Source organism: Vulpes lagopus, chromosome 5 (assembly GCF_018345385.1).
Source record: "Vulpes lagopus strain Blue_001 chromosome 5, ASM1834538v1, whole genome shotgun sequence".
NCBI lineage: Eukaryota > Metazoa > Chordata > Mammalia > Carnivora > Canidae > Vulpes > Vulpes lagopus.
The window spans coordinates 73,027,711-73,042,804 of NC_054828.1; the positions used below are offsets into that span (position 1 = coordinate 73,027,711).

General features: G+C 39.3%; 1 protein-coding gene across 1 annotated transcript; it reads left to right on the plus strand.

The window, feature by feature from the left end:
- Positions 1–6,618: 6,618 nt before the first annotated feature.
- Positions 6,619–9,829, plus strand: TCHHL1 (trichohyalin like 1). Its single transcript, XM_041754587.1, has 2 exons — positions 6,619–6,756; positions 7,247–9,829. Exons 1-2 carry the CDS (start codon positions 6,619–6,621, stop codon positions 9,827–9,829), a joined length of 2,721 nt encoding a protein of 906 aa, XP_041610521.1.
- Positions 9,830–15,094: the final 5,265 nt, after the last annotated feature.

A 15,094-nucleotide genomic window follows, 5' to 3' on the forward strand; every position in this document is an offset into this window, starting at 1 on the left:
TAGATCTTGGATACTAGCCTTTTATCTGATATGTCATTTGCAAATATTTTTTTCCCATTCTGTAGGTTGTCTTTTAGTTTTCTTGACAGTTTCTCTTGCTGTGCATAAGATTTTAATCTTGATGAAGTCCCAATAGTTCATTTTTGCTTTTGTTTCCCTTGCCTTCATAGATGTATCTTGCAAGAAGTTGCTGTGGCCAAGATAAAAAGCGTGTTGCCCACACTCTAGGATTTTGATAGATTCTTGTCTCACATTTAGATCTTTCATCCATTTTGAGTTTATCTTTGTATATGTTGTAATAGAATGGTCTAGTTTCATTCTTGTGCATGTGGCTGTCCAATTTCTCCAGTGCCATTTATTTGAAGAGACTGTCCTTTTTCCAGTGGATAGTCTTTCCTGCTTTGTCGAATATTAGTTGACCATAGAGTTGAGGGCCCATTGCTGGATTCTCTATTCTGTTCCATTGATCAATGTGTTTGTTTTTGTGCCAGTACCACACTGTCTTGATGATCACAGCTTTGTAGTACAACCTGAAATCTGGCATTGTGATGTCCCTGACTCTAGTTTTCTTTTTCAGTATTCCCCTGGCTATTTGGGGTCTTTTCTGATTCCACACAAATCTTATGATGATTTGTTCCAAGTCTCTGAAGAAAGTCCATGGTATTTTGATAGGGATTGTAATAAATGCGCAAATTGCCTGGGTAGCATTGGCATTCCATGCTCATGGATTGGAAGAATTAATATTGTGAAAATTAATACATATTAAATAAAATTTAAAATTTAGTTTCTCAGTCACTCTAGCCACATTTCAAACCACATATATAGCTAGTGGCTATCACATTGGACAGTGCAAATATCTAAAGTTCTATTGGAAAATGATCTTCTTTTTTTTTTTTTTATTTATTATTTATGTATTATAGTCACAGAGAGAGAGAGAGAGACAGGCAGAGACACAGGCAGAGGGAGAAGCAGGCTCCATGCACCGGGAGCCCGACGTGGGATTCGATCCCGGGTCTCCAGGATTGCGCCCTGGGCCAAAGGCAGGCGCCAAACCGCTGCGCCACCCAGGGATCCCGGAAAATGATCTTCTAAAGGATTTTGTCAATATTGTGAGATATTTTAAAATTCTAATTGTTTTTTATTTATTTCATTTCATGTTTGTATTTAATTTCATCTAAAAATACCATTTTATTTTCTAATTTTTGTTCTTTGGTTATTCTTTTGGAGCATCCTAGTCTTGCCTCAATTAATCTCTTGGGAGTATATTAATTAGAGGTTTCTTTTCAATTTTTCTTCTACTTCCTGAATTATATCTATTTCCTCTGGGACCAAGAGGAAATTTGTCTGTTTGTCTTACTCTTTTTTTTCATGCTGCTGATTTATTAATATACCTGAATATTCTTGGTTGCTCTTTTACATCAATTAAAAGATCTGAGTTTCTTCTGATTTGTATAAATATGTCTGTTTTCACACCAACTCTCTTACTTGTGGCAGGCTGAAGGAGAAACCTGTCAATTTGCAGAGAAATGGCTGTCTGGCTGCATATCTGCCTTTTCCCACCCTCAACTAATGCCATATGGAGAGGGTTTTCATGGAGCATTAATATCTACACTAGATGCTCTAGCTTTCAGTCCATCCATTAATCAACAAATATGACAGATACTTATACAGCTTCTGAGGATAATATGGAAAATAAGATACAGAGTTCTGCCTTCAAAGGGTTTACATTTAACATTTTTAGGACTTTTGTTCAATTTCTTTAGGAAAGAGTCATTTGGGGTTTTGCTAGAAAGGTTAGGCAATATAGCATATGCCCAGATGTCTATGTTCTATGCTCTAAAGTGGAGGAGGGATATGGGAATGGCCACTAAAACAGAAGTTCCTCACATAAACTCTCAATTACTTTCCCTATTTAAAGCCCAACTTCCTACTCCCACCTCCATCATACCCGCTAATTCTGAGTCCAGAGTTTCTCCAGGTTTTGAAGGCTGAACCTACTCTCATCTCTGCCCCTCCTTCATAACACATTCTGGGCTGTGCCTTTCTCCACTTGTTTATATTATGAACATTCAAGCATCCACTTTTCAACTTCCATAAATTTCCTGAATCTAAGCTATAATTTTCCAGTTCTGCTTATAATTCTGGTACATTTATTTCTTGTATATTTTTATTTTAGAGGATTCCTGGAAAGACAAAAGAATATACACTTGCTCAGTCTACCATCACCTTGAACACTTTTATAATAAGAAAAAAGATAACAAAATTATAAATAAAAGCTGAAGTCTTCTTCTTTGCTTACTACATTTTCCAGTATTACAGAGAATCATTAAAAATTGCTGTGTTATCAGGACACCTGAATGGCTCCCTCAGTTAGGTGTAGGACTCTTGATTTCAGCTCAGGTCATGATCTCTGGTCATGAGATCCAGTCCCACATCTAGGCTTCACACTCAGGCTTTCCACTCAGGGTAGAACCAGTGTGTCCCTTTCTCTCCTTCTCTGCCCCTCCCCTGCCCACAAGTGGCTATCTCATAAATAAATAAATCTTTTTTAAAACTGCTTTATTAGCCGTCTTTTCCGAAGTAGCCTTCATATGAGTTTTATTTGGAGCCTTCACTGAAGACTTCAGGTGTGGCCTTTGAAAAACAATAGACTTTCAAACATAGTTCTTTATTATTTATTTGTTTGTTTATTTGAGAAAGAGACAGACAGAGAGAGAGGGATAGCCCACATGTGAGCAGGGAGCGACAGAGGGAGAAAGAGAGAGAATCTCAAATAGGCTCCACTCTAAGCTGGGGCTGCGTTCCATGAGATCATGACCAACCTAAAATCAAAGGTCCAGCACTTAACACACTGAGCCACCCAGGCACCTCAGATATAGTTCTTTATTAATCAATTTCTTTTCACTGTGTCTCTCTCCCTTTCTTCACTGTCCCTGCACAAAATTAGAAGGGAGAGGACATCATGAAGGGACTATTAGAGATCTCTTTTCGGAAGAAAAAAGGGCAACCAGGTCTTTTTTTCAGTAATAGTAGAATTGTTTATGGTTTATTATATAGCAATCTAAATAACTTTTTTAAACAAAAAAGTGTTCTTACCCTCTCCTCCCAACTCTCTCTTGCCTCTGCCAGACCTTGAGTCATTACCCACCCAGAAGTATAAGTATTAATTAAAGTCTTAAGTAAGCTCTGAAAAAATAGGAATGCCTATAAAAGGGCTGAGGAGACAGCCCTTACATTGTTCAAGATCCAAACCTGGATGAGCACTGGGTGTTATTCTGTATGTTGGCAAATTGAACACCAATAAAAAATAAATTTATTATAAAAAAACAAATAAAAAATAAAAATATAGATATTTAGGGTTGGAAGAGTTCTGTGCTCTTCACAGTAAGCCACTCCAGTCTTGCCTCCTGCTGTGACAGGACTTCCCTATAACCCAGCCAATGGATTGTGATTCAGCCTCTACTTGACTGTTCCAGTGACAGGGATCTTGTTAACCTTAGGACCAGTCTACATCATTGTCAGACAACACTGCTCCTTAAAGAGTTCTTAACAAAAACTAAAGACTTCTTTTTAGAAATTATCAATCACTGATTCTAGCTCTATTCTCTGGCTTTACACAGAATAAGGAATTCAACATAATGGAGATACCATGAGCTCAGAGATATATTCTTGAGGAATTTCAATTCTAAATCCAGGTTTGTCATTTATTGGGCAAATGGCCATAGGCAAGTTACTTAACAGCTAAGAGCCTTAACTTCCTTATCTGCTAAAAGAGGATAATAACTACTTAAAAGGTCTATGAGGATTAAGTAAGAAAGTAAGACAGCCCACGTAAAGTACCTGGTGTGTCTTAGGTGTTCAATGAATTTAAGTTCCTTTCTCTTCCCATCCCATTCCTCATCCCCATGAAAACCCTTCAAACATTTTAAAACAGCTGTTATGCTCCCTTTTCTTTCTAATCCAGCCTTGATGTTAATGTTTCCTTCAACCACTTCTCATGAAACTGGCCTGTGACCTCCAGAGCAGGGATACAGAACTTACTCAACTTTAAACACCACAGTGCCTGGCATAATGGCTGAGAAATAGTTGGTACTCAGGAGATGTTGACTGATCAGAATTAAGATGATCTTCACATGCCAATCCCAATTCTCAGAAAGAGGTTTCTGTCTTTTAGGACAATATTGAGAAATTTCTTTACAGGTGGAAACCTATCAACATGGATTTCCCTACTGCCCCCCTCAAAAAAAAACTCAGTTCCCTTGTACTTGCTTTGATTATCAGGAAGATCAGGAAAAGGTTTTGCTCAATAGTGATGCTGTCTTTAGCCTCAGACTTATAAAATTACCTCCATCTCCACCCCTCCATTCTCTTGGTATTTGCCTTTTACACTTGTTTTCATGGGTCTATTTCTTACATCCTTTTACAAGCAGGCAAGAATAGGGACTCCCAGGTGGCTCAGTGGTTGAGTGTCTGACTTTGGCTCAGGTCATGATCCCAGGGTTCAGGGATCGATTCCCTGCTTCTCCCTCTGCCTATGTCTCTGTGTCTCTCTGTGTGTCTCTCATTTAAAAAAAGTCTTTTGGGCAGCCCCGGTGGCTCAGTGGTTTGGCGCCGCCTTCAGCCCAGGGCGTGATCCTGGGGACCGGGGATCGAGTCCCACGTCGGGCTCCATGCATGGAGCCTGCTTCTCCCTCTGCCTGTGTCTCTGCCTCTCTCTCTCTCCTCTCTGTGTATTCTCATGAATAAATAAATAAAATATTTTTTTAAAAAAAAAGTCTTTTAAAAAAAATGCAGGCAAGAATGTTTTCAAACATACTCTATATCTTTTTAAATATCTAATAAAACAACAAATCTAATACTCCTGCTAATTAAATATTCTCTTTGAAGAGGTATCCAGATCCAGAAGGTAATAAAAACATTTACCAGTTTAGCATCTCAGTCTCTCCTCCACTTGTCCTCAGATTGGTGGTTTCTAGGTCTCTCTTTTCCTTTCACAAAAGGAACACATGACTATGGATGCCCATTTCTAAGCTCCTTGAATTATAAAAGCACCTTTAAAGAGCAGATATCAATCATTTTTTTAAAATGGTATATCCTAGGTAAGTAAGCAAAGTTCTGCACACCCAGCAAGATTTATTTTTTCTAACTCTGCCTCTAGGCAAGGAGAGTAGAGCATTGAAACACCTGAATTAACTGGTATCTCCACTCTTGTCACATGGCTCAGTGGGGCCTCTATTTTTAAACACATGATTGACACCCATGTGTCCAGCTAGGTCAAATACAGTCCATCCTGTGGGAAGAGGGAGGAATCAGATGACTTCTGAGGTCCCTGCCAGCCCTATGATTTGTCAAACAGAAATGTAATTGTGTTCTCAGCTTAAAAAAAAAAAAAAAGCCAACACCACTCCAAAGATCCTTCAAAACTATAAGTCAGTGAATGAAACAAAATATCCCCTCTCCTTCCTTTGGATGAGTCTAAAGGCAAGACTTAACTGAAGCTCCCTAAAGAAGGAAATAAAAATAAGAGAAGCTGACAGCAGACAAGGAGGGGAGAACTGGGTTTGGTGGTGATGAATCAGAGCATTACACCCGGAAGGTGTCTCCTTCCTAACTGTGCAATTAGGAACTCAATAAAAGGTTTGAACGCCTGCTGTCAGCTCACAGCCTGCTGCACATTTTATTCTTCTTGCTCTCATTCGTGAACAAGGTAAGTCTCATAGGCTATATGCTTGAGCATACTTGGGATCTCGGTTGCTGCTCTGCTTATATGTGAGATTGTGTAAGAATTCCAGAGGAGACATATCTCAAGTCTAATCGAGCACCATTACTGCCACTAAACTGGGAGCTCCAGCCCCCCAGATGCATTCTTTGCTTTGGAACTACTTTGAGCATTGTCTTTTTAAAAAAATATATAAACTGTATGACATAGGCATGAATAGTATTTAACAAGATCCGGGACCCGGGACTCAGAGCTATATTAAAATGAAAATACAGAGTCATTTAAGTGATGGTTAATGACTGAAGGGTCAGGATTCTATTTGTTTTTCCAGTGAGTTCACTAAGCCATGTCTTCTTGGTAAAAACATGTTGCTTCAGTCTGCATAGGGGTTGATATTTTTGGCATTACTTCTCTTTCCTCTAGAAGCTTTATTAACTTTAAAAATTATACTTTCCTAAGCAGAAGAGTTATGCCAAGCCAAGGTAGGAGGAAAATAGGTGGACACTCTCAGTTAATGCTGAAAGGATTGGTCCCATTCTGTCAACATCATTTGCACATTTCAGTACTTATATTTGTATTCTTTTTCCACTTCTTTTTGCAATAAAGCTTTCTCTGAACACATGTCATTGTTTTCCACAGAGTGGGATGAAGTGTAGCTTCTAATATCTACCTGTGCCAGATCTGATCTCACCACATTATCTGGTACAAAACTAATCATTGAAATTCTGATACAAAAAAAAAGAAATTCTGATACAAGATATTAATAGATAGAGATAAACAGAATAGAGTTTATGATGCCAGTAGAACTGTGGGAGGGACAGAAAAAAGGATAACCTCAGTATCTCCTTCCTGAAAAAAATGAACTTTGTTCTTTCTCACAGTTTCCTGAGTTGGGAAAGATGCCTCAGCTCCTGAGAGATGTCCTCTGTATAATCAAGACATTCCACAAGTATGCCCAGGAGGACAGTAACAAGGCAACACTGACCTGCACAGAGCTGAAACAGCTCATTCAGGGCGAGTTTGGGGACATTCTTCAGGTGTGGTATTCACAGAGCTCTGGAAATTCTCCCCCACTTACCCTTTCTCCATAATCTATGCAAGATGTGCATAGATGATCCCTGCCTATTTTACATTTGGCTACCAATTCTCAGCACTCACTGATTTTGAACAATTTTTTCCAATCTCAGCTCCCTACTGGTGCAATTGCTTAATCAATCTTATAGAGGAAAATGAGGTTTTCCTCCCTGGGGCTATGCTTCAGCAAAGTAGGTTCTGAAAGGAGTCATGAGCCAGTATACATCTAAATGCAACTCAGAGTGATGTAAAAGTTCCTTCTTAGCATAGCTCCCTGATGAAAAATGGTATCCAGAATCAACAAACTCATACTGTTTGGGGAAATTCTCACTAGTTCTTGAGGAATAATGTTTTTTTATTAAAAAAAAAAAAAGGATTCTTGGGAGACATGCAGATACTATGGGTGCTTGACTTCATATAAATAGGCTGATTTCTCACTGTGTTTTCATGCAGCCATGTGCAATTCATGCTGTGGATAAAAACTTGAACCTTCTGAATATTGACAACAGCACCATCAGTTTTGATGAATTTGTTCTTGCAATCTTCAACCTTTTGAACCTCTGCTATCTTGATATACAATCCTTACTAAAATTAGAACCAAGACAAGTGTCTAAACCAGAGGAGAAGCCAGATGATCTAGATCTTCAGGTGACCAGTAGCACTGGCCAGCAGACAGAACAAACTCCACCAACTCAAGACAGAGCAGTACTTCCTTCAGGAATGACATCATCAGCTCAGCTCAGCTTCGTGGGAAGGGGAGCAGTTGGATTCAATGGGGCTGAAAACACCAAGACTTACAATCTGCCAGTAGAAGCATCCGGGCGCAATGACCCTGAGAACCAACACCCAGAAAGAGATCAATGGAGCCAGGATGTGGCCCAAGATGTATCAGCAACAAGAGACAATGGAGTTCAACTTGAGACAAATAAGCTAACAGCAGATTCAGAACAGATTGACAGTCCCACAAAGCAGGAGGGACAGGAAAAGGAGAGTCCCAGGAAAAGAGATAAACCAGTCGGGGAACAAAGTGACATGAAGAAAAGGGATCGATTTGGAGAACAAGAAGGGAACCTGAGACTCCAAAGTTCTCCACCAGGAAAAACAACAAAGAGGCCTTCCAAAGATCAGAAAGTTGCAACAGAAAAGGATGTTAAGGAACATTCTAAAACACAAGAACTGTCGCTGACAGGAAAATATGAGCCCAGTTCAGAGCATACGAATCTGCCAGAACAAGCTACTGCCCAGAAACCATTGCAGATAGAGAAACTAACTGATCCTGACGATGATGGTAGTACATTTGAGACCCAAGGACAAGGAGAGGTTGCCGATAGGACACCACCTGAAACAAAGAATCTAGCTGAATCTGGGGATGACAGTAGAGCATCTGAGACCCAAGAACCACCAGCACAAGAAAAAAAACATGAAACAAAGGACCTGCTTGTCCAAGGTGATCTCAGAAATGTTTCAGAAATACCTGATGTTCAAGTTATAAGGAAGAAGAGGAGAAGCCCTGAGGTCCATGGAACAGCAGGGCAGAAAGAAAATGAGAGAAAAATTCAGCTATCAACCCTGGAAGACCAATCACAGGATGGGAAGTATCAGGAACTCCAAGAGTCATCAAAAGAAAGGGATGCTGTAGAAGATTCTAAAACACAAGTGTCAAGCTCAGAAGGAGAACAGAATCATTCTGAAATTGAAAGAGCAGTCACCCCAGGAGAAGAGGCAAGACATGCTGAGGAAGGCATAGCAGAAGCATTTATGAGCAGCAAAAATGCCCCTGCAGCAGAAGGGACACGAGGAGCAAGAGAAAGAACACAAGACTTAGCACCACTCAAGAACCAGTCTGGAGAAGAAAATGAGAATGTCACCAAGACTCATGACAAGCCAGTCAAGGAGGATGTTGGTTATCTGGGAGAGGATCCCGAGGCCACAATCACACAGAATAATGAGAGTTCTTGGGAAATTCCCAATAGCCTTACTCCAGAGGATGGTGACAACAGCTCAGAGACAACTGATCTGCCTGTGCAAGGAGATTCCCAGAATAAAGTAGACCCTCTTAGAGAGTCTATGGAAAGAAGTCACAATAATAACCCAGACACTAAGAAACAGGTAGCACTGGGTGAGGAAAGTAGAACTCAGGAGGCAGTGGTGCTGGAAGTCAGAGGAGAAGACAGGCTCACTGAGGAATCAGAATGGGCTGCCAGAGAAGAGTACAGGAGTCAGGGCTTAGGGACCAAAGGCCAAGGTCCAGCTGTGCACCCTGATGGACATCCAGAAGCCCAGGAGTCCATAGCAAGAGGAGAAAACAGAAAGTCCCTTGAGACAGAGATCCCAGGTACACTGGAGGCAGATGTCACTGACCAGTCTTCCATAAGACAGCTTTCAGCAAAGGAAGACAGCAGAAAAAAGTTAAAGGCCCAGAGCCCAAGTACCAAAGGAGAGGAAAGTAGAGCACAGGAGACCCAGGAGACTCCAGTAAAAAATCTGGATGATGACAATTCAGCCTCCCCCAAAACACACTTTGAAAGAGAGGAACCTGCAACATTAGAGGAGGATGAAGGCCCCCAATATTTGGCAGGAGAAGCCAATGACCAACAAAATCCAGCCAAGAAAGGATATGATGTTTCAGTCCCCCAGTCAAGCCTTGTAGAGAAGATGCAGACGGACCAAGAATCTGGTTCTGTGGAGGGAAGTACAATCTATTCCAGTCCTCTGTACCAGTACCTGCAAGAGAAGATACTGCAACAAATGGATATGACTCCAGTGGAGCAGCAAAATCAAGCTCTGTCAGCTAGAGCGTCAAGCCCAGAGCTCCTCAACAACCAGTCAAGTGCATCCCTCACCAGTGAGGGCTCAGATTGTCCCATCATCTTCAGTGACAGCCAAGCATTACAATATTACAACTGGGAACATCTGTCTGATGCAGATCCTTCTGATGCACAGCGAACATCAGCTCCCCAAGCCTCAGATATGCAGGGCCACCCTCAGGAAAAGAAATCAGTACTACAAAGGGAGGCAAGCACCAAAAAGCAGTGAATCATTATGATCCCAGAAGAAATTCCAAGGAACTTCATACATCTCAACATGTCCCAGACTTCTTCCCTCCCAATCACCCTCAATGCTCACATGCACACATTGAGAAGCAAATTAATAATTCTTTAAATTCCTTTCCTAGATCTCTACAAAAGCAAATAAGGAAGTATTCAGCAGTGGGAGATGCCACCAAAGAAATATCACACCAAAAATCCTACCATATGATGATACTTCCAAGTACCAAAATGGATTTTCTCATGAGACAGTTTTTCACAATTTACCTGTCACTAGGAATAGAAAAAAATCCTTTCATATCTTTAACATATGTCGATTTCTTCAATTGATTTGTTGGCTTTTTATAATGTGGCTATAGTGAGTATGAGACTCTGCAATACCACCCCCATAAAATAAAATTAATTCATATATGCCAATTATTCTGCTTCATGACATTTCCTAACAGAGTTCAAGTTTATCTTAAAATTTTATCCTTCAAGACAATCTCAGATATCACCATAACATAAAATAATTATGACTTTCTAGCACCCAATCAGAGTAGATTCATGACTCTTTGTTAATATCCAGGTGCAACTAAATTATGCCACAGATTCATTCATTCATTCCTTTAAATCCCACTCCTTACACAGTGTTTTCAAAGCTTCTGGCTCAAATAAGCAAGAATAATTATGAAGAAGACACAGAATGTAAATCTAATGTATGTTTCATTCCATAAGAAGCTCTTATAACCAATGATCCACTAAGCCTACAAAATGTTTACCTATATGGTTTGCTGACAGTAATGTGGAAAAAGTAGGAAATAAATAACCTCATTATCAATATCTTCTGCTGCTGTTTTTTTCCCCTTTATTTCTCCATCTAGCCTTGGAAACACTGTTCAGAAACAAAAACAATCTTAGGAGATTTGCAGTTATTTTAAAACACTGTAATTAGGGGAACCTTGATAGCGAAGTAGGTTAAGCAGCTGACTTCTGGTTTCAGCTCAGGTCCTGATCTCAGTGTTGTGAAAGCAAGCCCAATGTGGAGCTCTGTGCTGAGTGCGGAATCAGCCTAGAGTTTCTCTTTCCCTCTCCCTTTGCTCCTCCGCCTGCTCTGGTGTACACTTAAACGCTCTCTCTCTAAAATAAATTTAGAAATCTTAAATAAATAAATAAATAAATAAATAAATAAATAAATAAATAAATGCCTGTGATTAAAGGATGATGCCTCAGAGCTAGTAATGACCTAGAAAAAGAGTAAAATAGATATCATATGTTTCCTGAAGCCAAAATGCCCCATCTCCTGTTGCATCCTACCTTCAAGGTTAAATCTTCTTCCACTCCATCCCACACCTCTTCCAGAATCTAAAATTCTCCTGTACTTCCTTGCCCTCCAACATTTTCAGCTCTGTTCATTCTACCTTTGATCATGAATGAATATACCAATATAAATACATACATACATACATACATACATACATACATAGTCTTTAATGACCAGGAGACATGAGGCAACTCACAAAAAAGAAAAATATATACTAGAGCTTAAACTCATCAGTCTTTCTCACAAACAACTGGCAATATATGTCAGGAACCACAAAAATGACAAAGGTTATATGTAACAAATTGCAAAAGAAGCTATACAGATAGCCAATAACTATATGAAATCCTCACTAGACTTAAAGGAAATGCAGATTAAAAATAGTTTTTTCACTTATCAAGTTATTAAATGCTATTTGTTTTTAATAAGCACACAGTGATTTGATTATGGAAACACAGAAACTCTGTAATACAGATGATAGATATATAAATGAGTACAACCTTCCCAGATGGCAATTCAATAATACACCCAAAAGCATTTTTAAATATTTCCCAGATGACATTATAAGGAAATAATCAGGAATGCGTATAAAAATTCATCTACAAAGATATTAGTTGTAGTGTACTAAAGATAGCAAAACCCAAAAAAATATTTTTTAAAAAAAGATAGCAAAACCCAGAAACAACCTAAATGTCCATCATTACAGGAATTGTTAACTAAATCATGGTCACTGCATACTGTGGAATGCCAAAAATCATGACAAATTATGAAATTATATTATAACTGTAGAATTATAAGATTTTATTTAATTGAGAAGGGATTCATAAAATACTAAGCTTCCAATGATTACAAAATGGTAAATGGAGTATGATTCCACTTAAATATTAATAGATAAATAGGCAGAGTATGAGAACAAAAATCTCAACAGTAGCTATCTCTATATGACATTTATTTCCTGATTTGAGATTTTCTTCATTTTCAAAAAATAAATAATAGTTTTTAAACACTCTCTTCACACTCAAGCAACCATCCAATTTTTCTCTCCCTCTTTCTGCCCTCTGTTCTATCCCTACCACAAAGCAATATTTTTTCCACCATCCTATAAATATTCTTCCTTTGAAGATGGCATTGCCCTTCATCTGACAAGCCTAGAGACCGCTAACCTCCATGTTTTGAGACCTGATGTGGCAGTTCCTACTGATGACTGCCTCTCACTTTACTGGTCCTTCCCCTTCTCTTGTGGATTCTTCTCATCCAGTTCCCAAGACTGCAGGCTCTTACCAAAAGCTCTTTTTTTCTGGACTTTCTCTCTCTGAGAAACTGTCCTTAGCCCAAGTTACTAGTGTCTCTTCTACAATGGTAAGTCGCAACTCACCTTGTTTACACTTGACCGAGCACTTCAATCCAATCTGTCCAATCGCTCACAAGATATGACCCCTAAGACTGCCAGTCACTCCCCCATTAAACTGGCTTGTCCTCCCAGTTTCCTCATTCTGTCCTCTCTATACCATTCTATCTCTTTCAAAGGCATAAACTTTGTAATCATCACTTACTTTCTTTTATTCTCCATATCTAATCCACTACAGTATCTCCCTAGTCTTCCTTAAACCCATTTTCCAGATCCATCCTTCATTCTCCACTCCCTATTGGCTTTCAAGTGCCCTCCACCTAAAATAATTTCTCTCCCTCCCCTTTTATTGAATTCCAAATCCTGCTTATCCTAGGATACAATCTCAGTGTTCAAGGTTGGATTTCATTCATTCATTCCAAAATTTTTATTTAAAAATTTATGTTGATTCCAAATACTGGGTGAAGAATTGGAAATACAGAAGCGACAAGACAAACAGGTACTCTCTATCTTGGAGCTTGTATTCTAATGAGGGAAGGGAGAGACAAAGAGCAGACAGGTACAACCATAAATAAACAAGAGAATTCCAGATAATAAAGCAAGAAACACAGTAGACAGAGACAAGGGAGCAGGAAGTCAGAGGCAGGTAAAATGCTACTATAGAAGACTCCTCAAACCTTTCCTGATGCTCCAGCAAAATCAGCAGGATTCTCCCCTGATTCCACAGTTTTGATTTGTGTCTCTTTTTCAAACTTCTTCCCATGAGTTACAGTTATTGTGTGCTTATCTTAGCTCTCCTCTTAGACTATAAGCTCCTTAACAGCAAAGTTCACGACTTACACATCTTGCTATCCTTCATTAGCATGGAGATTAGCACCAAATGTGTATTGTGATTGCAATAGTTGTCTGTTGAATAAAATGAATAAATCCTGGTATCATTGCAACAGCCTCTTAACTTGGCCCCTTGCTTCTAGTCCATCGTTCATTTAATAACTCAAGAATTTTGCAGAACATTGTTTTCATTTCATCTCTCTCTGTTCAAGACCTCTCAGAAAAAAAAAAAAGACCTCTCAGAGACACCTTACACTTTATGCCACATCAAATCTAAACCGATCAAACTCTATAATCTTTCCCTCCAATTACAATTTACCACTAGTTTCTTTAGAAATCCTACTAAGGACATCAGGTTGGCCATTTAATCTAAATTCTAACCTTGGTCATTTATTTTTTTTTTTTAATCTACGATAGTCACAGAGACAGAGAGAGAGAGAGAGGCAGAGACACAGGCAGAGGGAGAAGCAGGCTCCATGCACCGGGAGCCTGATGTGGGATTCGATCCCGGGTCTCCAGGATCACGCCCTGGGCCAAAGGCAGGCGCCAAACCGCTGCGCCACCCAGGGATCCCTAACCTTGATCATTTAAACCCTATTCTACTAAGTTGAAAGGAATATTGTTGAGATCTAATGCATTCTTTCATTTCATTTAAATGTATTTATTAAATACTTGCTATGTGCCAGGCACTATTGTGGGCATTGGACATGCCCTGGTCAATGGAACAGGCATGGTCCCTGCCCTCATGGAAGATGTAGTCCTACATAAGACAGCTGTAAAGTTCTGCAAAGAACTATTCAAAGGCAAGGTGTTAGTCACATTATTTCTTCTATTTCCATGCCTGCCTGTGGTTCACCTTCCCTGAAATGTGTTTTCATTTCCTCTACTTCCTCAAATTATACCTGTCCTTAAAGTCTTCTACTAAATCCTAACTCTGCTAGGAAGCTCACACTGATCCTTTAACTACTATGTCATTCATAGCCTATACAACCTAGATCAGTACTTTAATACTTATTTGCTAGTATTACTCACTAATTGTTCTCTGAATGTTTTCTCCCCAACTAAGTAGATTATAAGTTACCAGAGAGAAGGAATAATTCTTATATTCTAATATCTCACATGTCCACTAGCAACTGACTTAACCTCTCTGACCTCAGAACCTGCCTGTGTAAAATGTCATTATAATCACTCACAGTGCTATTGTGAAGATTTTAAACACACACACACAAAACAACAACAACAAACAAACCAGAGCTTGTATCCAAAATATACAAAGAACGCCTATAAGTCAATGAGTAAAAGATGACCTAACTTCTAAGAAAAAAAAAAAAAAAAGCAAAAGACATGAACAGACACTTCAGAAAAAGGGATATCAAAGAAGCCAATGAAAAGGTACCCAACCTTATTGGATATCAGGTAAGTGCCAGTTAAACCGCACTGAGAACCACTCGTATCTACCAAATATGCAAAATTAAAAAGTGATCATATCAAGTGTATGCAAAGAGGTAGAATGACTAGAACTCTCAGTCTGGTAGTGATAGCATAAACAATGACCATAGTCATTGTGGAGAACAGTAGGGTAATATCTACTAAAGCTGAATATATGCAACCCTATGATCAAGTAATTCTATACCAGATATATAACCCAACAGAAATGCGTAAACAAGGGGATCCCTGGGAGGCTCAGCAGTTTAGCTCCTGCCTTTGGCCCAGGGCGTGGTCCTGGAGTCCCAGGATTGACTCCCACATTAGGCTCCCTTGCATGGAGCCTGCTT